Source organism: Colletotrichum abscissum, assembly GCF_030869225.1.
Source record: "Colletotrichum abscissum strain IMI 504890 chromosome Unknown Scaffold_52.1, whole genome shotgun sequence".
Classification (NCBI taxonomy): domain Eukaryota; kingdom Fungi; phylum Ascomycota; class Sordariomycetes; order Glomerellales; family Glomerellaceae; genus Colletotrichum; species Colletotrichum abscissum.
In genome coordinates, this window is record NW_026850454.1 from 83,945 (window position 1) to 106,691 (window position 22,747).

A 22,747-nucleotide genomic window follows, 5' to 3' on the forward strand; every position below is an offset into this window, starting at 1 on the left:
GCCCGCTCCTCGACACGTCCTTTCCTTGTCTCTTTTTATCTCCCATCAGGGGCATGGCAAACACAGGACCTAATGCTCCTCGGCCAACTTCTTCTCGCTGTTGAGCTCATGCGAGTACGGATCAATCTTCGTCTCGGCAAATTTCCTCGCCGAAACCTTGTGCTCAAACAACAGGTCCAGCTCGGCGTACGTCCTCCCCTTTGGCTCCGGCACGCGGAAATACACCCACACGGACGAGAGCAGACACGTGCCCGCCCAAAACAGCGCCGTGCGCGCGCCCCAGTTCCACGCCGTCGACGAGAGCTGGTAATTCGTCATGACGTTCACAAAGATGTTGCTGGCGTTGTAGCCCGCGCGCGCGAGGACGATGGTCTTGTTTTTAAGGCGCGTGGAGGAGAGCTACGAGACGAGGGAGTAGGTTACGGGACCGACGGTGAAGTCGTAGACGAACGTGAAGACGATGAGCATGGCGCCGATGGCCCAGACGGAGGCGTTGCTGTCGGAGAAGGAGAGGCAGCCGACGATCAGCAGGAGGCAGAATTGCGCGCAGAGACCGGAGAAGTGGATTGTGCGGCGGCCGATGCGGGACATGAGGAACCAGGAGCCCGCGGTGCCGACCATGCCGAGGGCGTACTGGCCCATTGACAGGGAGAAGGAGTTTCCGGGGTCCATGCCGGCCTGCGTCAAGAAGTAGGCAAAGTAGCCCATGAGGTTCTGCCCGCCGAGGGTCTGGACGAGCCAGATGCCGACGACGATTTCGGTGCGGCGGAGGTCGACGCCCTTGAAGCAGTCTGCGTAGGTCACGCCCTCCTTTGCGCGCTTCTCGAGCTCGTTTGTGTGCTCTATCATGGCGATCGTCTCGTCCGGGTTGAAGTTTGGTTGGTTGCGGGAGGTGAGGCGGAGGAGGGCGCGTTTGGCGGCTGGTTTGTCGTTGTGGCGGACGTACCACCAGGGGGATCTGCTGTTGTCAGTCAAAGCACAGCAGAGAATGGCTTCTTGAGGGAAAAAAATAAATAAGGATGGAATCTGGGGTTGAAACTTACTCAGGGGCGAAGAAGAGGCCGATGAGGATGGGGATGGGCCACACCCATTGGACTCCAAAGGGGATTCTGTAGGCCCATTCGTCCTGGTGGTGGTAGGAGCCCTTGTTGACGGCCGCGGAGAAGAATTGTCCGATGACCTGGATTTTGTTAGTCTGCAACGTCTTGTAGTTTGCCTTCTCGTCCTTGTGAAGAGTGACCTACCCAGCACATGTTGATGAAGGTGGTGAGATACGGCCTGAGAACGACGGGAGCGACCTCGGAGGCATATGCTGGCGTGACACTCTGGAAAGCACCCCAAGGGATTCCTGCAAGACGTTAGCAGCGATACTCGAAGCCAGGATGGAAAGTCGGGGCATACCGCAGAGAACCTCCCCAAGCACCAAGATCTGCACATTCGGCGCAAAGAACAGCACAAAGATGAACGCAATCATCAACACCAAGAACCCCATGGTCGTCACCCGATACCCGTACCGATCCGCCGTCCAGCCGGCAATCACAAGCCCGAAAATCTCGCCGGCGCGGGCGCCGTTGCTGAGGCCGGACTGCCAGGCGGCGGAGATGACGTGCTTGTTCTGGGCCTCGACAAAGGTGCCGTACTTGCGCTGGAAGACGGCCGAGGAGTAGAGGTTGCTGAGGAGGGCGAGGTCGTAGCCCTCCATGATGAGGGTGGAGGAGAGGAGGACGGACCAGCCGATTGCTTTTGGGTAGGTGCGGATGGCTTCGAGGAGGGACATTTTGTGTTCTGCGGAGGCGGCTTGGGCTGCCTCCGCGGCGAGGTCTTCTGGGTGCGCGGCATTGTGGTTGATGGGGGTTGCGGTGTTGGTGTCGTCTGTGATTGAGGTGTGGTGGTGGATGCCTGTTTCCTTGTCCTCTGGGACTGGGGAGGAGACCTTTGGGTCGGCCATTTTGAAGTTGATAATTGTATGTACGGGGTATCAAGATTTATGATGCTGGAGATATCACGGATGAAAGATTGGATGAGATGTATGAGATGATGATGAGGAGGATTGAGGGAGGCGGGTGAGACTCGGGGATGCGCGAAAGTCGGACGCCTGAAGGAGGGAGGTGAATCAAGTTGAGGAGGGCATTCGGGGCGTCTTATATCCCTCCAAGGGTGGAAGAACCCGAATCAATTTGACAGCTTCGGTTACAACAAGAAGGGTCGCAGTCAAAGTAACATTAGAAAGTGTTTGTAGCGCAACAGTGAACAATGGACGCGGTAGTGAGAAAAAGGTGAGGTGAGAGGATGGAAAATAAAATAAAAATCAGAGCTAAAAGTTCAGTGACAAGACGCCCTGCGCTTGAACCGTGCGCTCTACCGTAGTAATTAGTTGCGGTTCCCCTTGGGGAATAAGTTCGGGGAGGGGAGGGGAGGGGAGGGGGTCCTGGACAAGATTGGTTTGGCGTGATTACGTTGATTTTCGTGTGTGGTCATGATGGTGAGGTGAGGGAAGGATTTTGCAGCATGTTGAAAGTATGTCAGTCTCGGTTGACATGGGGTGGTTTGTTGCTGTGCCAAGCATCTGATTTTGGTGATGAGCCATTCCCTCCCCGGTCCTCAGTAGGGTGGAGGTTAGTCGGTGACTCTGTGGTGGTTAGGGGGAGGGGAAGATGTGTCGAATCACGTTGTTTTTCCCAACTCCATGGGCAATTTGTGGAGAAGCGGAGGATCAGTCTGTCAGTCTACCGGTACGGAGAAGGTATGAGAAATGATTGTGGGGATGACATGGAGCGACAGGATTGGTCTCTTGAATCTCGTTTTGGAGGGTTTCCCAGCTGGACCATCAAGAATTTGGAGACGAGCATGGAGATGGAATCTCAAGCTATGGATTGATGGAGAACCAAAGGCTTCACTAAGCCTTCTACAGGTCTGGTGATGGCGTTCTCGACTCGTGCCAAGGTGTAGCTGGAACCCATTCTGATCATTCTGAAGATGGCGGCACGAGGCGTCAACAGGAGACTCCGCCGGTGAAAGTTGTTGTGTACGGAGAGTCCGTATAGATAGATCAAGGGAAATAAGGAAAAAGTAGGGATGGGAAGGATGGGTTGACGCTATTCGCACCACGGCATCCATCTCACGAGGTCGAAACTAGATTGAGCGCCTCACCATCCCCGAGCCGAGCTCCATGCGCATGTGCGGCGTAGCCACCGTCAGCCAGGCCCGGGGCGTGGTCTTTCCCCAGATTCGGGATGAGACCAACCCAGCCATCCATGATCCAGCCCAGTTCTCCAGACTTTTGTTGGACGGCCCTGAAGCTCATCACCACTTTTTTCTTCCAGAGGCTTGACCGAGGCGAGGTCTGATTGGTGGGAAGGCATGACGTTTGTGGCTCCCGCGGGAGACAGGGGGGTCGGAGGGAGGTGCGGAGTCTAGCGGAGCATCTCCGGGTCCGGATGGTCTCCACTATTTGAGGAACGACAGGGAAAGCGGAGTCTCCGCCCGTTGAAGATTTCTCTTTCTTCATCTTTTTTTGCATCTTGTGTCACGGTACATCTGAAATGCATCATCATCCAATAAATGACAGCCACCATGTGCGGCGGATGCGGAGTCTAAGCACTTTCTTCCCATGTTCCAAGCCGCCGGAGCGCTAATCAAAAGGCTAATGATGAGCAGAAAAATCATATGAAAATTGAGCAAAAGACAATCCCGCATATCTCCGCTTCTTCAACAACTTTACGGAGTACTGCGCACTTACGGATGCTTCGTATCCACCTTGGCACATCGAACGGGCGGAAGCAATGCGGAGTGAGGGGAAACCTGTCTCCTGCGACCATACGTTGCATACCTCACCGTACCTTGCTGCGTATGGATACTTGATGCGAACCTGTGAGAGTGTGCGAGAAAGAGAGAGAGACGCAGCTACGAAGACTCAGCAATTAGATAACCAAGAAAAGGCGGGGAACAAGCTCGTTCTTCCATCGGCATCTCCACAGACAAACGCACTCTCTTTTGCATTCTCACCCCGTCACACCTCACGCGATGCATCCTTTTCTCCCCACGGCCCTTCTACGGACTGATTCCGCCGGCACGACATTCATCCCCCTCCCCCGTCCTCGATGGAAGCAGAAACCCTCGCCCGAAATGAACCACTCAACCCACACACGGCCACGATAACCACAACTCTACTCCGTACTCCCCATTTCCTCTCGCACGAATACCCGCTACGCATACTCCCCCCACGCCCATCGCTCTTCTCTCCGCTGCAGGTCATGTCGCCACGCCATTTTTCTGCCCCGGCTACTGATCGCCGCCGTCCCAAGTCCGATGCAGCCCATTCGCCGCATGGTCAAAATGCGAATCGTTCCCGGCGCGTCCTGACCTCTGCCCATTGACCTCGGATCTCTCCCACATTCGATCCTCACTCAACTTGACATCATCCTCCTCCTCTGCTACTCATCCCTCCTCCTTCTTCCGCCGTCTGTCTGTCCCTCTCTGCAACTCGTCTACTTCCACCTACCTGATTGACGACAACCCGCCCTCATTACAGCGTGGCTTGATACGGTGATACCTATCTAACAGCCCCTCCTTCACCATGGGATCCCTCGTCTGGGACGATGAGAACCGTTGGGTAGGCAAGCAGCCCTGGTGGAAAGACGCAACCTTTTACCAAGTCTACCCCGCCAGCTTCAAGGACTCGGACGGCGACGGCTGGGGCGATCTACCCGGCCTCATAGCCGAGGTCGACTACCTCCACGAGCTCGGTGTCGACGTCGTCTGGGTCTCCCCCATCTTCGAGAGCCCCCAAGCCGACATGGGCTACGACGTCTCCGACTACCAAAAGATCTACGCACCCTACGGCACCGTCGACGACGTCGATACCCTGCTGGACGAGTGCCACAAGCGCGGCATGAAGGTCATTCTCGACCTCGTCGTCAACCACACCTCTGTCGAGCACGCCTGGTTCAAGCAATCACGCTCCTCCAAGGAAAACCCCAAACGCGACTGGTACATCTGGAAGCCCGCGCGCTACGACGCCAACGGCGTGCGGCACCCGCCGACAAATTGGCGCGGGTACTTCGCAGGCCCGACGTGGACCTGGGACGAGCACTCCCAGGAGTACTACCTCCATCTGTACGCCCCCGACCAGCCCGACCTGAACTGGGACAACGAGGCCTGCCGCGAGGCCATCTACGAGGACACGATGCGCTTCTGGCTCGAGCGCGGCGTCGACGGCTTCCGCATCGATACCGTGAACAAGTACTCCAAGCGCACAGACTACGTCGACGCCCCCGTCACCGACCCGACGTCGCCGCACCAGCCCGCGCCCGAGATGTGGTGTAATGGACCCCGCATCCACGAGTACATCCGTGAGATGAACCGCAAGGCCCTGGCGCCCTACAATGCCGTCTCCGTCGGCGAGCTATCCCTGACGCCGCACCCGTCACAGGTGATTCCTTACGTCTCGGCTGTGGCGAAGGAGCTGGACATGGTATTTGAGTTCTCCGTGATTCGGCTGGGTAACGGGAACGGGTTCGGCGCAAAGTATATTTACCAGCCGTTTCCGCTGTCGACGTTGAAAAAGTACACGGAGACGTGGCAGTCCTTCATCGAGGGGACGGATGCCTGGGCGACGGCGTTTTGCGAGAACCACGATAATGGGCGCGCGGTGTCGAGGTTCGGTGATGATTCGACGCCCGAGCTGTGGCTTGCTTCAGCCAAGACGATTGCGCTGTGGCAGGCGACCATGTCTGGGACGCTATTTCTGTACCAGGGCCAGGAGATTGGCATGACGAATATGCCGGCCAGTTGGGGGATAGAAGAGTACAAGGATATCGAGAGCAGTAACTTCTACTCGGAGGCGTTGGAGTCTGGGGATGCGGAGCGGATCGAGAAGACGATGCATGGCTTGCGCATCTTGGCGAGGGATCACTCGCGGATACCGTTCCAGTGGGATGATAGCCCCAACGCTGGTTTCGCGAGAGAGGGCGCGAAGCCGTGGATGAGGGTGCATGACGTGTACAAGTCTATCAATGCCGCGAAACAGCGCGGCGACCCGGACTCCATCCTGTCGTTTTACAAGAGGGTGCTGAAGCTGAGGAAGCAACACCGCGATGTGTTCGTCTTTGGGTCGCATCGGTTGATTGATCCGGAGAACGAAAAGACGTGGGTTATACTCAAGGAGAGTCCTGCGCCGGTGAGTGGAAAGGATGGCGGGGTGAAGAGGAAGGCGCTCGTGGTGATGAACTTTTCGAAAGAGGATGGGGAGAGTGCTGGGGATGTTGCGGCGTTGCTTGGGTGTGAGGCGCCTGAGGTGCGGTTGTTGGTTGGCACGAGGGAGGGCGGGGAGTTGGTGAAGGGGGTTGCGCCGGCGTTGAAGGGGTGGGAGGCGAGGATCTATACCAATTTTTGAGAGTTTATATGTTGAATACCATGATGCTTGATAGAGATTGGGCGCGGAAGTGAGGGGGCTTTTAATGATATCGACATCCATGTTCATGCTGCTGTGTTACCCCATATTGTGTGGTCTGCGATCTGTTGCTTATAATTGTTGTCATTGCTTTAGGGTAGACCTTGAGTATAGCAAGAGAAAGTCTTGAGGTCTAACCGGAGGGACCTCCGACAACGCATACCAATCAGGCCCACGTTATCGGCTCGGTGTCAATACAGAACTGCCGATGGCTACCGCAAATTTTAGGCGGATTTCCTTGTTTGATCGAAGTCTCGTTTTTATTGCCTGTCTGGAGCTTTAATCGGTCATGCGAAAACGGGCCCAAACAGCAGTCTGCAGGGGGTAGGCAAATTCCCTCAACCGTTCAAAGACGGCGAGACTACTTGAAAACAAACTTTTCATATTATGCCTATTGCAAACAGCTCATCCTTACTTGTGCTAAACGGCAGACTCGAGGCAACCCGGAAAATATCGAGGCTTCTTCGGATAACCATCTTCATCTGAGGCTCTAAACACAACTGTTCCCTGGATCTCGCCATCGTTCAGCGAAAGGACCTGGACGTTGCCGTCCAGCTTTTGCAACTCTTCTGCATCTGGAAAGCTTGATTCGATGTCGAAAGCCTCCTTTGCCTCTCCTGGACCCTTCAACGCCTTAGGGAAATACCTATCAACAACAACAGTTGTGTCCCACAATCCTTTTCGGTGAATCTTCGATAATTGGTAAGAGTAAATTATGTCTTCCACTGATTCAAAGCCCTCAGAGCCCTTTTTACTGGTAGAGACGCTCAAGTCGCCCCCAGCACCCATGTCCGGGGACACCGGCACACCGATACCAACTTGTGCCGATTTTGACAGGTCCTCACTTTGTTGGAGACGGAATCCCTTGGCGATTCGTAGTCCGGTAATCATGTACACTGGCTTCGAGACTAAGCTATCCAGCTTCATGTGTCTTTTGATATCTGGATCGTTGCATCGTTCTTGAATCTCCTTACGCAAAGGATCGTGTAGAAGATACGTCGTCTGCAAAGAGTCCATGGTGTATTCGTTGTGCGTGACGTGTCGGTGGTTGGCGCCAAACGTCGCCTTGATATTGGCAAGGAACGTAAGCCAGATGCTCAAGTCAAGTGAAGTGGTCGTATCAACAGTCTTTTTGTAGTTCTTTTGGTTTGCCGTTTCCGTAACATACTCGTAGGAAGAGGCACCTTCGGGTTCGGATTTGTCTGGCCGAAAGGGATCGAAAATAATGTTTCCGATCTTGATTGGCCCTCCCGGACGGAAATTCCAGTTAGGGGCAAGCATGTAAGTCTCATTCCGGTCGTGGCTCATATTGAAGAACGAAACGATAGGTTAGTATGGAAGGCAAAGCCCAAGTCTTGCGGTTTGCCAGGCCGTCCCCAGTCTCCTATTTAAGGATTTCGCCGCCAGCTCTCATTCCATCTCGTCAAGTAGTCATATCATGTTTCTACCAGCCAAAATTCGAACTTTTTTTTCGCTTGGGATATCCGGCAAGACATCGATGGTGCGGCCAGTGCGGCTGAAGGGGTGATAAGACGCATAGTAAGAAAACCAATCACATTCGAGTAAAGAAAGACTCAGTAAGCACTAAAAGCCTGCCCACCACAGAAAAGCAGTCAAAAAGTCCTACCTATATGGACGCCTCGGAAGTTACATGTCTATCTTTATGAGGCTTCATGGAAGATCGAGGCTAAATGTACAACGGAGTTATTCCTCCGTCGGCGACAAACTCACGGTTCTTCCGAAGAAAGTGCCCCAGCCTATCTCAAGCTGAGACATACACGAGAAAGGGAGAAGAGGGAAACGAATCAGACTTGCGAAGAACAAGCTGAAAGCGAGACACATTCTTTTCACAAGGCTTGACCAGGGATGGCTGGCCGGGGGAAAAAAGCCGCATTGTGTTTCAATTCTAGTTTCCTAGAGGCGCCTTCCACATGGATCAAAATATAGGAAGGATGACTCGTCTATTTGTCAAACCCTGGTGTTTTTTCTTCCACAGAGTGTAATAGACATGAATGCTGTACACCGAAAGCTGACCGCGTGACCAATCTTAGAAACAAAGCTGACATAGAACACTAATCTGGCTGTCTAGACAAGGCACTGCTGTTTCGGACTTTAGAGGTGATCATAGCATAACGATAACTTGAATCTCCAATTTTCCTTGCGGTTTCGCCTGATCAAGTACATATCTTTCACTCAGTTTGACTTTGTCGGTCATAAATTTTGTACAGTCTGAAGAGGATCTTAAGATCGTCATAGATCTGCAAGTCTTTTCCCTTAGAGCTACGCATTGGTCTCGTCGAATCAATCTCCGGTATCTAATTTTCGAATCAATATAGATAATCTTGCAAGTCGTTCAAGTATCCTCTCAATATAAAACTTCTGCTCCTTGTGCAGAGTCTCTAAGCTGTCGTGTTCAGTCGAATCATAAGACGCAGTCGATTCTGAGACTGAGGATTCTGCTTCGCTGTTTCCTTGGACATCTGGATCTCCCTGTCTCTGTTCAGGGGTTTCTGGACCCTCGTCCTCTGTAAACCCTAGCTGAAATTAGATGCGGAAATGATGATTCGGAGTAGAGCCCCAACCTATTTCCATAATTCTCTCCAAAGCCGCTAGTAAGCCATCAAGATGATTGCAAATATCTTTGCTCACATCCTTTCTGCCCCTTAAGCGATGATCGAGTGACGATTCGCCGCTGCTTGTTGCTTTAATGCTAGCCTCCCAGATATTGAAGTCGGCCTGACGGTCTTCCATCCCCGCAGGAGCGGAAGTAGATCCTGAACTGACGATGAGCCGGCCGAAAGCAGCTTTGCAGTCTGATATGCGCTGGGGGATGGCAGGGGCTTCCATGCTAGGATGTAACTGGTTGGTGTTGGCTCACAAGGCATGTGGATTGCGATGTAGAGTTGGAAGTTCCCCAACGTCGTCGTTGTGCGAATTAGAGATGTTTTTATACTTTCAATCTGGGCTGTTGTTGAACAAGAACCTAGGGAGGCGGCTTTGTTTACTTTTCACAGAATTGGACATGGGCCGCGAGGGAGTTTGGCAGTAGAGAGACGGGAATGAAACCCCTTGTTCGAGAACAATGAGCACAAAGGAACCTGGCTTCGATCCAGTTACCTTCCTCTTCCAAGCCAAGTTTTATTAGCTAGGATCCCACCTCTTTTACCACACTCAGGCGTGGGATGCTGCTAATTTCTACCCTTTCTTCTCCTTTCGTGCTCGAATCACGTTGTGTTTTGCTGCATTAGCGGTAAATCAAAGGCTGATTTACTCGCCAGTTCAAAATTTGTATCGGATCGCAATTCATGGACTCTTGACGAGGAAGAAAGAATGTATAGGGATTGAATACCTCAAAACTTGCTAAATTACAAAGATCACGCTTCCATCTCCAGGTGCAATCATCTTTTTGTTTGCAACTCCTTCCTTGCGCAGGGTGTCCTTCATTTCAATAAGAGCAGCCCCAGGATTCATGAAAGTCGACCCTTTGGAATAGATCTCATGGTTCCATGTGGGATCCATAATGCCCTTGCGTATCTTGATGACTTGCACCGCCCAGACGAAGTCAGAAACATGCCCGCTTGACAATGACAGATTGTTCTCTGACGAACTGTCTATGTTGAAACCAACATCGGCCACACCAGAGAACCCACTGATCAAAGTTAGTCTTCATGTTGATAAGTACAGTCATCTCCTTCAAAACAATGGGGTTTGCTAGTTGGTTGTCTTACGCTCCGAGGCCGGCTTGGACTCCAATGTTACGTGTCTCCAATCGGGCGACTTTCGCACCACGAGCGACAATCATCCCAGTGATCATGAAGCAAGACCATGATCCCATTCTTTTGCTTCTTTGGATGTATCTCGACACCTCGTTAGTAGCAATGCTGTCCTCTTGAGTGTGTTGGTCGCATCATGTAGCTATCGAGAGCCTCGAATTCGGCATGGTTGATGACAGTTTTCTGGAACGCTATGCCAGCGCTGGTAGTCGCAGTCATGCCAGCAGCCGCCATAATAGGTGCACTGATCTGACCGGAGTGGTTTATTGACGGTCCCGACATTTTCTTGTAGATTGGGTTTTCGTGCCTCTTATGAAGGATGGGCATATCCACCGGGATCTCCAATGGGCCCCGAGTGTTGATGACGTCGTCAAAGTGCGACAGATCAGGTACGATGTGACTACAGCAGTACAGCCCCTTGAGCTGTCCGGTACACCCGGCCACGTCGTCGGTCAATCCGATGGGCGGCGGATAGTGCGTGTTCCGCAGTACGAACCAGCATTTTTCCATTGTTGTGAAGAGTAAGATTGTGAAAGAAGTATGATTTTGAGAGAATATGAAAGTGAGCGTTGAATGCGTTCCTGTCTTGATTTGTATCTCAATTTAGCTGTGTAGTGAAAGGGGATGGAAAGGCAGAGTTCCCCCTTATATAAGAGTAAATATTCTCAAATGTCCTCCAAAGACCAATTGACCATGAACCTTGATAGTATTTGTGATATAATCTCGGCGCTTAGGAAGAAAGCGCTTAGTTTGGCCAACTTTAACCCAGGCATCAGTGGATATCACCATGTATCGCACTTCAGTTTTATCGTAATCCCGGTCCAACTTGCTGTTGCCGCCGAAATCAGTCCAGGAGGCTCTTCTGGGTCTAACCGCGTGGTCCACTTCTAAGCGCCCGTATCGTCTTCAAGTTCCAACACAGGCAGATCATCTAAATTAAGTTTTCTGTTGGTTACTCCGAAACACACATCTTGACCAGGAAGGAATAAATGCTATCCTTGGCGTTGGTAGTGAAAGACAGGCTGGCGGTTATCCGTGCATAGGCTCCACTGAGAGAAATCATTGATCAATTCGTCCTTCACGAAATCAGCTCCAGATGAGCGCACCAAGCAATATGAAATCCACAATAGCTCTTCTCAAGTCCCTAGTTTCATGCTCTTGCAAAGCTTATAGATATGATATTTGAAAGTTCACAACTATGTTGCGTATGAGTTAGGGTGGTTTCATGACTCATCAGAGTTCTGCAATACCCCGAGGTGGGTGAAGCATTTATGAGAGTAATTGTGCCAAGCCCCTTCAAAGGCCCGTGTAAGGCTGTTTGCGCCACTTAAGCAGCTCACCAAAACAGAGAGCCCTCAATTGAACAAGAGAAACTAGCAGAGGTAACAATATGGACATAACAAGCTCAAGAAAATTACCAGTGTCATCTTGCCGAGTCGGGCTGAGTGCTTGCGATGGATTGCATATATCAACACGGAGCCGATGGGATGGCCATCGGTGTGAACGGCACGACTGAAGGCCATCGAAACAGGACTAGCGGCGCAAGCAGGATTGTGCTTTTAAGCCAGGACTGTAATACAACGGTTCGTTGCTTGGGGTGTCCTGGCTGTCTTTACGTACCCAGACAAGGAGATAACAACAATAGCGGCGGTGGTAGAAAAGGACGAAACTTACATTTCGGCTGATATCCCATGTTCTTTCACAAGCTCGGATAATCAAGTTGTTTCTTTCCGGGGCTTTACCGATTAACTTTGTCGTGTATGGACCCGGCACCTAGAACTACGATGGTTTGTCGTTCATCCGTCACGGAACAAACACAAAATGCCACGACGATCACTGGAGACGATGCAGAGAAGCCTAATTTTGAACATACGAAACGTTGATAGAGCATTTTGGGAATCATCCAGGAAGTCTAACCCTGGCAATCTATGAACCTATCTACAGACTTTGTAGGAAATGGGGGTGTCTCATCCACTCATCACTCATTAACAGCCCCTAAGGGGGCAACACAATAGTTCCTGCTTCAATACCCTCCTCCAATGCTTGCTCGTGCCATCACACATTTAGTGAAGGGCCTGGGCAAGCTTCTGGCACAGCTGGCGGGTCTCGGGCTCCAACTGCTCCTCAGGGGGGCTGAGGACAGCCTGCAGAACGGGCAGGATCTTGGGGGTGAGGCTGGCGACAGTGGGGTTCTGAGCATCGTACAGGTTGTAGAGGGCCTGGTAGATGGGGGCGTTCTCCTCGTAGTCTTCCTGGAGGGGAAGGGCATCGACGAGGGCGGGCAGGACACGCGCGACGAACTCGGGGTTGGGGTTGCGGATGATCATGCGGGAGATGCAGCCGGAGACATTGTCGACCATGCGAGACTCCTTGATCTGAAGGAGGGGCTCGAGCTTCTCCAGGACGGTGGGGTACTGGGAGATGGTCTTGTCGGTGGCCTGGGAGTTGAAGATGAGCTGGCCCATGGCGTAGGCGGCGTTGGACTTGGCAAGGGAGTCGGGGTCGGTCAGGCGGTGGGTCAGGACGGGCAGGAGAGAGTCGGTGAACTCGGTGACGGCCTGGCCCATGTACTTGACAGCCTCGGCAATGACGCCAACCGCAGTGGAACGCTCGAGAGACTCCTGGGAGCTGGCGAACTTGAGGATGGGCTGTTGGTAAACTCTCCACATCTCGGCGAAGTCACTGCCGAGGACAGTGGCGAGGCCGAGAATGACGTCGAGGGCGGTGTCAATGACGAGCCAGTCGAACTCGGAAGAGCCCTCGGCAGCCTCTTCCTCCTCCTCCTCACCGAGATCCATCTGGCAGGGATGAGAGCGAGTGATGAGGCAACCGAGGATAGTCAAGCTGCTCTTGAGCAGCTCGTTGTGTGTAAGGATGGCGGGACCGCATGACTTGAGGGTGGCGGCGATGTTGCGGTTGATCTCAGTAATGACAGAACTATTGGGACGTCAGCAAAATGCCCGATTACATGCTAGCCATGAAAATGATGAAGATGCCCAATGAATCAGACGTGATCAATCGTGTTCTCAGCAACCGCACTTTGTGCGTCTGAGTGAGCTGGGTATAACGAGAGTTACTCATCCTTTAGGGCAGGGGAACGGGGAAGTAAAGTAGAGATGATGGGGTGCATACCGTTCGCTGTCCTCCTCCCAAACACTGAGAGTGGCCTCAACAACAGACTGGCCGAGGTCGTTGATGACCTGACCGGGGTTCTGCTTGGGGGGGTAGCCAGCCTCCCACTTGGCGCCGGTCGACTCCTCGTAGAGTTGCCAGACGCGGGCGTAGGCGCGCCAGAGGGTAGAGATAGCAGCCTTGCGAGCTCCCTCGTAGGGGTGCTGAGCCAGGGGAGAAACCTTGCCCATGGCATCGGCAAGGTACTTCTCGATGGCAGCGCCGTCGCAGGAGTGGGTGATGACATCGCCAAGAACCTCGAGCGCGATCTCTTGCTCAAGAGCGACGGCGGTGACACCGGCAAAGTCCTCAAGATCCTCCCAGTCGGCATCCTCGTCCATGTCCTCCTCATCGTCATCAGCAGCAGCCTTCAGGTTGAGCTTCTTCCCGTTGGAGATCAGCAGACCCTCGGGGATATCCTCCTCGGTAAGGCCAGGGATAGAGAGAGACTCCTCCTCGAGCTCAAGGCAGTCAAAGAGACCCTTGAAGACACCGGGAAGGAAGTGGGAGAAATCGTTGCCGTAGACCTTGGACAAAGAAGCCCAAAGGATGAAGCTAGTCTCCTTGAGGCGAGCGTTGTCGAGGCTGAGAGCCTCCTCACTGGCCTTCATGAGGTCCATGACGTAGGGCTGGAACTCCTGGGCGCCGACAGCGTCGGCAATGCGGCCCATAGAGTCGCAGACAGCCGAGCGGAGGTTCAGAGCCTCCTCGCCGTCCTTGATGGCAACGTACTGGCCAAGCGCACCCATGACCTCAGCGAAGTAGGGCTTGAACTCCTCGCGACCAAGAGCGGCAGCAATGGCGCCAATGGCGCCGGCAGCACCACCCTTGACGGAGAAATCCTCGTGGTGGAGAAGCTTACCCATGGGGACAATGAGCTTGGGGCCAAACTCCTTGATGAGGTCGTCCTCAAGACCCTCACCAATGAGAGAGTCAAGCGCACCGCAGACAGCACGGATAACTCTGACACTCTGGCTGTCGGTAGAGCCAACGACGGCCTCGAGGTTGGTGAGCAGGGCACCGATGAGCTCGCGGTGCTTGGGGGCGAGCTCATCAGCCATCTCGTCGGCGAGGTGGATGAGACCGACGAGAGCAGCGTGGCGGACGGAGACGTCCTGGTCGTTCAGCAGAGTGAGAACGATGGGCAGGAGAGGCTGAATTTGGGTGGCGACGAAGTCGGGGGCACCCTCGGAAGCGGTGCCGAGAGAGAGCATAGCGGACTTGCGGTGACCAGGGTTGGGGTTCTGGGCGAACTGGGGGAACTGCTCGAGCAGAGGCACAATGACCTGGCGAGGGGGCAGGTCGTTGGCGAGCTGATCGATGAGAGCCAGGGCAGTTCTGGCCGGGGAGTTTTCGTCGTCATCATCGTCAGTCTCGATCTCGGTGACAATCTGCATGCTCTTGACCATGAGAAGGGCACCCATGTCCTTCATGCCCTGGATCTTCATGCGGCGGTAGCGAGCGCACTGGCTGAGGAAAGCCAGAGATTGCGAACGGGCCTCCTCTTCGACCTCGTTGTTGATAGCGAGCTCGAGCATGAAGTGGATGAGGTCCTTCAGGTGAGGACCCAAGAAAGAGGAGTCGAAAGCCAGGAAAGACTGGAAGACCTCGAAGACATCACGGTAGTAGTCGTCGTTGCCCTCGGAGATGGCGTTCTTGAGGATCTCAACCATGGGCTGGACGAGCTGCTGGACGAGCTGAACGCTCTGGGTATCCTCCTCGGGGTCGATGATCATCAGAAGAGCGCCGATAGATCTGACAGAGTTCAGGCGGACATCGGCGCTCGCAGGATCGACGATGGTCTTCTGAACCAGGCCCAGAAGCTGCTGGGCCTGCTCAGTGAAGTGGGTGGGGTCGTTGTCGAGCAGAGCGAAGAGGATGTAGGAGCCGACCTCGCGGTGAGCAACGTTGTCGGCAATGTTGAGAGACAACAGGCCGCGGACGAAGTCCTGGCCGTCGCCATCCTCAAGATCGAGACCAATAGCTCCAGCGAGAAGACGCGACTTGGAGTGGCGGGAGGGAGCAGACTGATCGCTCAGAATGCTGTCCAGGATGTGCTTCTTGGCGGCCTCGCGCTGAGAGGCGTCAATCTTGGTCCAGTGTCTGGGGGTCAGGCGCAAAGCCTGGACGGAAGCCAGCTGTCGGATGGCGGCGTCATCGTGGGAGACGGTAATCTCGATGAGAAGCAGAAGAGACTCGGGCTTGGAGTAGTAGTTCTTCTGAAGCTCGGCCGTGACGGCCTTGACCTTCTCAGTGTCGGCTGCAGAGAGCAAAGAACAAATTAGCAAGACAGATTTCGCGGAAAATCAAGTGTGATGAACCGGATGAAAAAGCAAAATTTATAGGCGAAAAAAGCACGAGGAAAATAAGCGAGGGCGACGAAATGAGGCAGACGGGCTCGACCAGGTTTGCGGCCGGGGTGGCACAGGGCGATGGGGAATTCGAAGGGGAGTTGAGTAAGGTAACTTACGAATCTGGCTCGCTTGGAGCAGCTGGACCAAGTTTCCTTTATCCATCTTGAGATTCTGTTGGAGTCTCGTCGTCCTCACAACTATTCGCAAAAGAAGGAAAAGACGAGGAGGGGAAGAAGAAGGAAAAAGGAGAGAAGGAGGTGAGAAGGGGAGAGGAAAGGGAAGTAAAGGCCCGGCGCAACTGAATTTTTATCCTTGATGCCCGAACCACCTATGACACGCCGCAACGACGAAAAAATAAAAATAAAAATAATGAGAAAATAATAAAACCACCAGCCAAATGACAGCTTTGGAGGCAACCGCAGACTTGCACCACACAAAATTTTAGGGGACCAGTGTGAAAATTTCGAGGTGAGCCCCGCCACCACTGATAAGATAAGGAGGGGTAGAAGGCGTCGAAGCCTGAAGGAACCTGGAAAGAAGAAAAAAATTGATGCAAGGCGGGGTCAAGTCCAGGTACCCCTCCTCTACTTTTGCTACGCGCCTGCAGAAAATGCGTAACAACAGCATGCTTCTTGGTACGTACCCGTTCTGCCCCTCCATTCACGTGCTCTTGACTCTCGAATCTTCACTTGCATTGTTCACCTCTATCATCCATGTCAGGAGCCATAATTCTGCGCTATGTCTTCAGACTGCCTGGCCAATCTGTCCTGGGTAATACAACGAGCTTACTAAACCATATGAGGCAATAAGACAGGCGCGGCTCGTCCAGATTACCTTCCACGCTTGGTCATTGCTCACCTTCTTGCTAGTCTTGGTGTGCAACTGCAGTCAGTCAACATTGCGACTACTTTTGTAATTGAGTGTAAATTTTGCTCCCTGAAAGATATTCTTCTGGTTTTTGGAAACCCAAACATTGTGTGAATGACTCCTGGTGTCTTGCTATTGTTGAGTCTATGGGCATATGGGAGTAGTCCATCTTCATGCCTTCTACAGCTACCAGCATGGCTTCCGCCATGTACAGCTTTACTTACCTGGTACTCAATTCGATGAGCAGAGGCCTCCATTTGAGGTTGGTGTTGCGAGAAGAATTTTCAACAAGATGCCGCATAAATTGTGGGCTCGGTCTCGTTTCGAGCCATGCCATGCCGAGCTTCTTCACCGACACTTTCACGTCACCGGACTATTAGCTCCACTTTACCCGACACGGATCCGGCTTTGGTTTCTCCATACTTCGGCCGGTTCCGGATGAACATCGGGCGGGTGCCGCGGCTGGTTCTGTGCAGTGAAGCCGCGCTCTAATTTGATACGACAAAACTTCATCTGCCCTCGGTTTGAATTCGTTTTCTTTCCTCATCAGCTGCAAATAGTCAATCTGGGTCTACAAAATGCGTTCCAAGACAAAGTTGATGAGGCCGAGCTTCTCATCCCTCTCAATATTCTCAAGTATATTCCCGGCTCATGGCTTATTTATCATCTGAGGTAGTTAGTTGTGGGCTAAACATTCCGTATCGCTTCGATCAGATCAATGGATGTGGAATGCATCAAAGTTCCACTTCAAGCCACAGTTTGAACTATGATGGTTGTTGCTAGCCATGCTCAATAGTCAGGCGATATCCAATGTGAGCTTGAAGAGCCTAGGTAGGAACAGTTCGGTAGCTAAATGGTCAAAGTCAAAACAAGCAAAAACTTCAAGATTCACTGTAAGCCAATCATGAATACCAAGTAAGCTTGTATCACCCAAGCGACGAAATTTTCATGTAATGCAAATAGGCAGAGGCAGGTAGCCCCGTCTCATTATGATTGATTATGCTTCTATGTAAGGAATGTATCGTGATATGCATATGCCAAAGGATTGAATAGCGCCGGTTCCATGCAATGTCGAATGTCCTCCCAATCGAACACCCTCCAATTATTTGATGCTGATTAATGTGCCGTTCTTGTCGTTAAGTCGCTTGAGTGTCGTCGCAATTTACAAACCACAGGCGTCAAGGCCGACCTGGGTAGCCTGGGCATCAATGCGGCCAAGCTGAGCAGCCTGGCCGTTGGTGAGGTCGTTCATGGCGCCAAGAGCCAAGTTGAACCCGGAGCCAGCGTGGTCGATGGCGAGAACGTTGATGCTCTTGCCGTTGTAGGTGAGCTGCCAGCAGGTGCCGCACTATCGTGTGTGTTAGCCAGTGTTGGCGAAGGTATGAGGAAAGAAGAGTGAAACTTACGTTGGGGGAGTTCCAGCCGGCGATGGCGTCAGCGCCACCGATGTAGGGGAACTTTGCGACCTGGCCCTGGTTCTGCCATCCGTACTTTGTGATGAGGCCGTTGGCGCCGTCGGAGCAGGAGACGGCGGTCAGGGAGCGGGAACCGTCGTCGTAGCCGGTGTCGTAGGAGACGGAGACGGCGGCCGCGGCGGCGATGGAGGAGAGGATGGTGACGAGGTTGGAGAACTGCATCTTGAATGTGGTGTTTGGGGTGGTGAAGGTGTGGTTGAGGTGGTGTTGTAGATGGAGCTAGGGAAGCTTGTTTTTAGAGTTGTATGATTGTAGTAGTTGGAGATGCTGGTGTAGAAGCTGATGAGGTTGAGAGAGAAGTTAATCGAAGGAGGCGAGTCTTCGGTCTCTTCTTATACAGCCTCGATCTCAGCTCATCCCTAACAATGATCAGCCTCTTCACTACTTTAGGCTCCATCACCAGACCCGAACCGAAGCGGATCATGGTCTCCAACGACAAAGACAGCAAGAAGGCGGGAAAAAGTCATCCATGACGTTGCGGTCTCTCCGGCAATAGCGTCATGTCGTGACATGGCCGGCAACAGGACCCTTGGCCGGCTTGGCGAGGACTCCATACTACATGTCACATCGTATGGGATGACTGCCGGAGAGGGGACAAGCCTTCCCCAGGGTTCCTTCAATTCGTATTGAGCGGCGCAGTTTACGGGAAGCAAGGGAAAAGAGAGAGTTGATCCGTAGTCTGTAGAAAAAGCACCACCTGCACTGCCGATCACAGATCTGGTTTATTGACGTGGGGAAAGGGCCACTAGAAGGAGGCGAGGATTATTCTCGTATTCACTAGCCCCGATTTCCCAGCGCCGTTAGGGGGCTCACGCTCATGGCATGGGGCGGGAACAAACACGCGATGCCTCGAATTGGCTGCTGCTGCGACGGACCGGCGACGGTGTGTAGTTGACCGTCGCATGCGACAGGGCTGTCATCCTGGGCTGTTTTTAGCAATCAAACACCGCTAAGGTTATTTGGGTTTAGCATTCCCTGGTTCCGCATCTTTGCCCCGGTTTGCCAGCCTCTCTTTCCTTCCAGCCGCTTGAGAAGGGAGAAGTAAACTGATTCCGAATGAGACTATCACAACTCAACGTATGCTCTTTGGAACAAAATATTTTGCTTGTTTTTTTACATCCTTCTGAACTTATTTGGGCCGTCGCAGAGGAGCCTCCTCGATTCAATATGCAGGACTTGGCTCATTTGTGCGTCGGGCGACTTTCCCGCCAACAGGTGTTGATCTCTTGTTTTTCCCCACACAATGCCGGCGGGACGTAACGTCAGGTGGCTCTTTTTTCCTCGTGTTGCTTCTGGTCGCCAGAAACGATTTCTTCGCCAACGCATGCGTCCGCTGCCCGCTGCGACCTTACTGTTTCCTCGTCGTACAGGAAGAGGAAAACAAGACTTGACATGAAAAACCCCGAATCCGAGTGGTCGGGGCTTGCATCCTCGGAGGATTGGGGCTGGCGTTCTGCGATGCAAACGTCGAGCGTCATGGGCTTACGGCTGTGGCGGGCGCCATCCCACGTTCAGATGAGCCCCAAAAGTCAGACCTACGTACCGCAACCACGGGCACAGCATGAAGAGGAGAGACCTCGACGCCAGTGAGCGCCGGCGCTGAGTCTAACGAATCGTAGCTCGCTCATGATGGCGAAGCAGTAGGGCAGTGGGCAACTTGGTAGCCCTTAGACCTCATTCGCCTTCCGTCTATTGGCATAAGGAGCGCTTCGTGCTGACCATCCGCGGCGTCGAGCAACGTTACAAGCGCGCAAGCGCGGATCGGCACGCGCAGTCTCACTCGTCTGGGACAAATGGGCCGATCGCTGTGTTGGTCGCTGCGTCGCCGTCCGCGGGGTGTCCGATGTATCCGAGCTTCGCCGCCCTTTTCTTGTGATGCTCTTCTAAGTGATCGTCTTTGAGCTGAGAATAGATGTTGGTCATGGCCACAACGCTTGTGGCATCTGCATAGCAAGTGAATCTCCATTCGTAGCTCCGCAACTCCAGAATGGAGCTTTCCGATGCGATTGGCAAGCATTTGCGATGGACGGTGGAGTATGCGGTTGGCTCGGCAGAACACGAGCTCTTGTCCTGATCCCCGCTTGCTTTTGGGAGTTCCTGATAGATCTTCGACGAGGGAGGCGGTGAATGGTCGTCACTGTGAGACCCCTCCTGGCAGCGAGTCCTTCGGAATTACATTCCGTGCTTGAGGCGGCTCTTCGTGAAGAGAGCCACGATCATTTCGAGTATTGGGAGAAAGATGCCCAGTCAGGCTACTGACTCGGCTGTCTGCAGTCTCGGGGACTACCCGAAGGCGAGTTGCTCGCAGGAAGATGGCGATACGAGATGGAGTTTAGAGATGGGCTGATGTAAGGCGAGGAAGAGAATAGATTAATACGGATGACATCCAAACTTGTCAAGGGGAATGCTATCCAAATCGCTGCGATAGATCACGAGGAGCTCCTCAAGAGATCGACACTTCTGTGGTCCGCCTGAAGTATTGCTATCATCAGACGAGCATCTTGACCGAGTGTGGAACTCTTGGCAGTTTGTTGACGAGGCTGGTTATGTTGGTAAGTCGACAAGCCAAAAGGGAATGGGTGCCGCCAGCTTCTGGAAGTCAGTCGAAAGCTGAGAACAGTGAGCAGTATGTCACACAGCCTGACCCCGGGATGAGGCATGAGATGTAGTTGCAAGATGCAGTTGTCATTGGCAAGAGGCTCCGAGCAGAGAAAGTCAAAAGGAAATTGGATGAGAAGGAAGAGGCTACGCGATAAGATAAGATAGAGCTGCAGGTGTGGTCACCTCATTTCAGTGAGGTGAGGTGCGCTGAGTGGAGGATGTTCAGCCTTGGAGCAGGGCGATAAGACAGTGACACTGCGCTGAGAGCTGACCGTGCATTGAGCAGCATCCAGTACTCTCATTGGCCAATGGCCGCCCGGAGGGACACCCCGCACTCGAAGGGGACGTACCTGTGTACACTGTAGCCTGTAGGGCTTCACCCCACCAGGAAGCAGCGCCGGGCCGCTGAGACGCTCCGGTCATCGGGCGACGTCCAATTTTTTTGAGTCACGAACGACACCAGTTTAAGCAATACTGAGCTAGACTCACTCTCATTTTCACTTTTCTGCGTGAGATTTCATACTCGTCTCACGTAAAAGCCACCAGAAGGTATCACATATCCATTCCATAACCTCCATTGAGACAACCGTCGATCGACGTGAAGCTTTCACCCCGCCTCACCGAATTGATCTGAACCCCTCACCTCATCCTACCTCCTCAGCCCACACACACACTCACACACTCACCCCCTTCCCTCATCCAACCAACTTACACCGCCCGCCAGCCTCGCCTACCATGACCAAAGAAACATTCGTGATCAAGACGCCCTCGTCCTCGGCCAACATCGGCCCCGGCTTCGACGTCATCGGCCTCGCCCTCTCCGTCTACCTCGAGCTGCACGTCACCGTCGACCGCTCAAAGACCTCCTCCTCGGAGCCCCTCAACTGCCGCCTCACCTACGAGGGCCAGGGTGAGGGCTCCTCTGATATCAGCCTCGACCCGTCCGTCAACCTCATCACCCGCGTCGCCCTCTACGTCCTGCGGTGCCACGGCCAGCGGATGTTCCCTGTCGAGACCCATGTCCACATCAAGAACCCCATCCCGCTCGGCCGCGGCCTCGGTAGCTCCGGCTCCGCTGTCGTTGCCGGCGTCATGCTCGGGAAGGAGGTCGGACACCTGGATCACCTCAGCTTGGACAGACTATTCGACTTCTGTTTGATGATTGGTGAGTAACCCCCTTTCTCTAGTAATGATACCCTCGACATCTCCAGTGCAGTGTTACTCACAAACAAACCAGAGAGACACCCTGACAATGTCGGCGCCTCGCTATACGGCGGCTTCGTCGGCACCTACCTCCGCCCCCTGAAGCCCGAAGACGTCCAGCGCATCGAGATCCCCCTTAGCGAAGTCCTGCCCGCCCCGGCAGGCGGCGTCGACACGGGCGAGACCCCGCCGGAGCCGCCCCACGGCATCGGCCACCACATCAAGTTCCCCTGGGCCAAGGAGATCAAGGCCATCGCCATCATTCCCGACTTCCAGGTCCCTACCCACCTCGCTCGTGAGGTGCTGCCGCCGCACTACACCCGTCCCGACGTTGTAAGTACCTCCTGACCCCCTGTAGTCCCTCATGTATTTTGTCCCATCCTCGACTAACCAAACCACAGACCTTCAACATGCAGAGAATAGCTCTTCTCCCCGTGGCACTAGGCACCTCCCCTCCAGACCCGGAGCTCATTCACCTCGCCATGCAAGACAAGATCCACCAGCCCTACCGCCAGACCCTCATCCCTGGCCTGAGCCAGATCGTCGAGGGCATGTCCCCCAGCACGCAGCCGGGCTTCCTCGGCGTCTGCCTGTCCGGCGCGGGTCCCACCATCCTCGCGCTCGCCACGGGCAACTTTGAGGAGATTGCCAACAAGATCATCAAGATTCTCAGGGAGAACAACGCCGATAAGAACGTCGGCTGCGAGTGGAAGATTCTGGAGCCCGCTGAGGGAACGCAGGTTATCCGGTGAGAGGCGAGAAAGAGCTGGCGAAAGGAAAAAGGGTTGAAAACTTAGAACACGGATTTGGGCGAGTGGCCACGTTATCAAGCATTTAGAGGTCGGGAAATTT

The 22,747-nt window shown here is 53.5% G+C and overlaps 8 protein-coding genes across 8 annotated transcripts; 2 read left to right on the forward strand and 6 right to left on the reverse strand.

The window, feature by feature from the left end:
* Positions 1 to 69: 69 nt before the first annotated feature.
* CABS01_14242 (sugar porter family MFS transporter) lies at positions 70 to 1,948 on the reverse strand (the record flags this gene model as incomplete). Its single annotated transcript, XM_060547582.1, has 5 exons — positions 70 to 372; positions 433 to 958; positions 1,044 to 1,180; positions 1,245 to 1,348; positions 1,402 to 1,948. 5 exons carry the CDS (start codon positions 1,946 to 1,948, stop codon positions 70 to 72), a joined length of 1,617 nt encoding a protein of 538 aa, XP_060393481.1.
* Positions 1,949 to 4,576: 2,628 nt separating this feature from the next.
* CABS01_14243 (alpha amylase) lies at positions 4,577 to 6,394 on the forward strand (the record flags this gene model as incomplete). The annotated part of the gene is made up of 1 exon (XM_060547583.1): positions 4,577 to 6,394. The coding sequence occupies one exon, from the start codon at positions 4,577 to 4,579 to the stop codon at positions 6,392 to 6,394; it is 1,818 nt and encodes a 605-aa protein (XP_060393482.1).
* Positions 6,395 to 6,871: 477 nt separating this feature from the next.
* On the reverse strand, positions 6,872 to 7,759 carry CABS01_14244 (uncharacterized protein; the record flags this gene model as incomplete). Its single annotated transcript, XM_060547584.1, has 1 exon — positions 6,872 to 7,759. One exon carries the CDS (start codon positions 7,757 to 7,759, stop codon positions 6,872 to 6,874), a length of 888 nt encoding a protein of 295 aa, XP_060393483.1.
* Positions 7,760 to 9,811: 2,052 nt separating this feature from the next.
* CABS01_14245 (uncharacterized protein) lies at positions 9,812 to 10,286 on the reverse strand (the record flags this gene model as incomplete). The annotated part of the gene is made up of 2 exons (XM_060547585.1): positions 9,812 to 10,100; positions 10,180 to 10,286. 2 exons carry the CDS (start codon positions 10,284 to 10,286, stop codon positions 9,812 to 9,814), a joined length of 396 nt encoding a protein of 131 aa, XP_060393484.1.
* Positions 10,287 to 10,320: 34 nt separating this feature from the next.
* Positions 10,321 to 10,734, reverse strand: CABS01_14246 (uncharacterized protein; the record flags this gene model as incomplete). The annotated part of the gene is made up of 1 exon (XM_060547586.1): positions 10,321 to 10,734. One exon carries the CDS (start codon positions 10,732 to 10,734, stop codon positions 10,321 to 10,323), a length of 414 nt encoding a protein of 137 aa, XP_060393485.1.
* Positions 10,735 to 12,287: 1,553 nt separating this feature from the next.
* On the reverse strand, positions 12,288 to 15,911 carry CABS01_14247 (uncharacterized protein; the record flags this gene model as incomplete). Its single annotated transcript, XM_060547587.1, has 3 exons — positions 12,288 to 13,161; positions 13,357 to 15,655; positions 15,866 to 15,911. The coding sequence occupies 3 exons, from the start codon at positions 15,909 to 15,911 to the stop codon at positions 12,288 to 12,290; spliced, it is 3,219 nt and encodes a 1,072-aa protein (XP_060393486.1).
* A 1,867-nt stretch (positions 15,912 to 17,778) lies between these two features.
* On the reverse strand, positions 17,779 to 18,253 carry CABS01_14248 (cerato-platanin; the record flags this gene model as incomplete). Its single annotated transcript, XM_060547588.1, has 2 exons — positions 17,779 to 17,964; positions 18,023 to 18,253. The coding sequence occupies 2 exons, from the start codon at positions 18,251 to 18,253 to the stop codon at positions 17,779 to 17,781; spliced, it is 417 nt and encodes a 138-aa protein (XP_060393487.1).
* Positions 18,254 to 21,427: 3,174 nt separating this feature from the next.
* CABS01_14249 (homoserine kinase) lies at positions 21,428 to 22,647 on the forward strand (the record flags this gene model as incomplete). Its single annotated transcript, XM_060547589.1, has 3 exons — positions 21,428 to 21,857; positions 21,930 to 22,228; positions 22,297 to 22,647. 3 exons carry the CDS (start codon positions 21,428 to 21,430, stop codon positions 22,645 to 22,647), a joined length of 1,080 nt encoding a protein of 359 aa, XP_060393488.1.
* Positions 22,648 to 22,747: the final 100 nt, after the last annotated feature.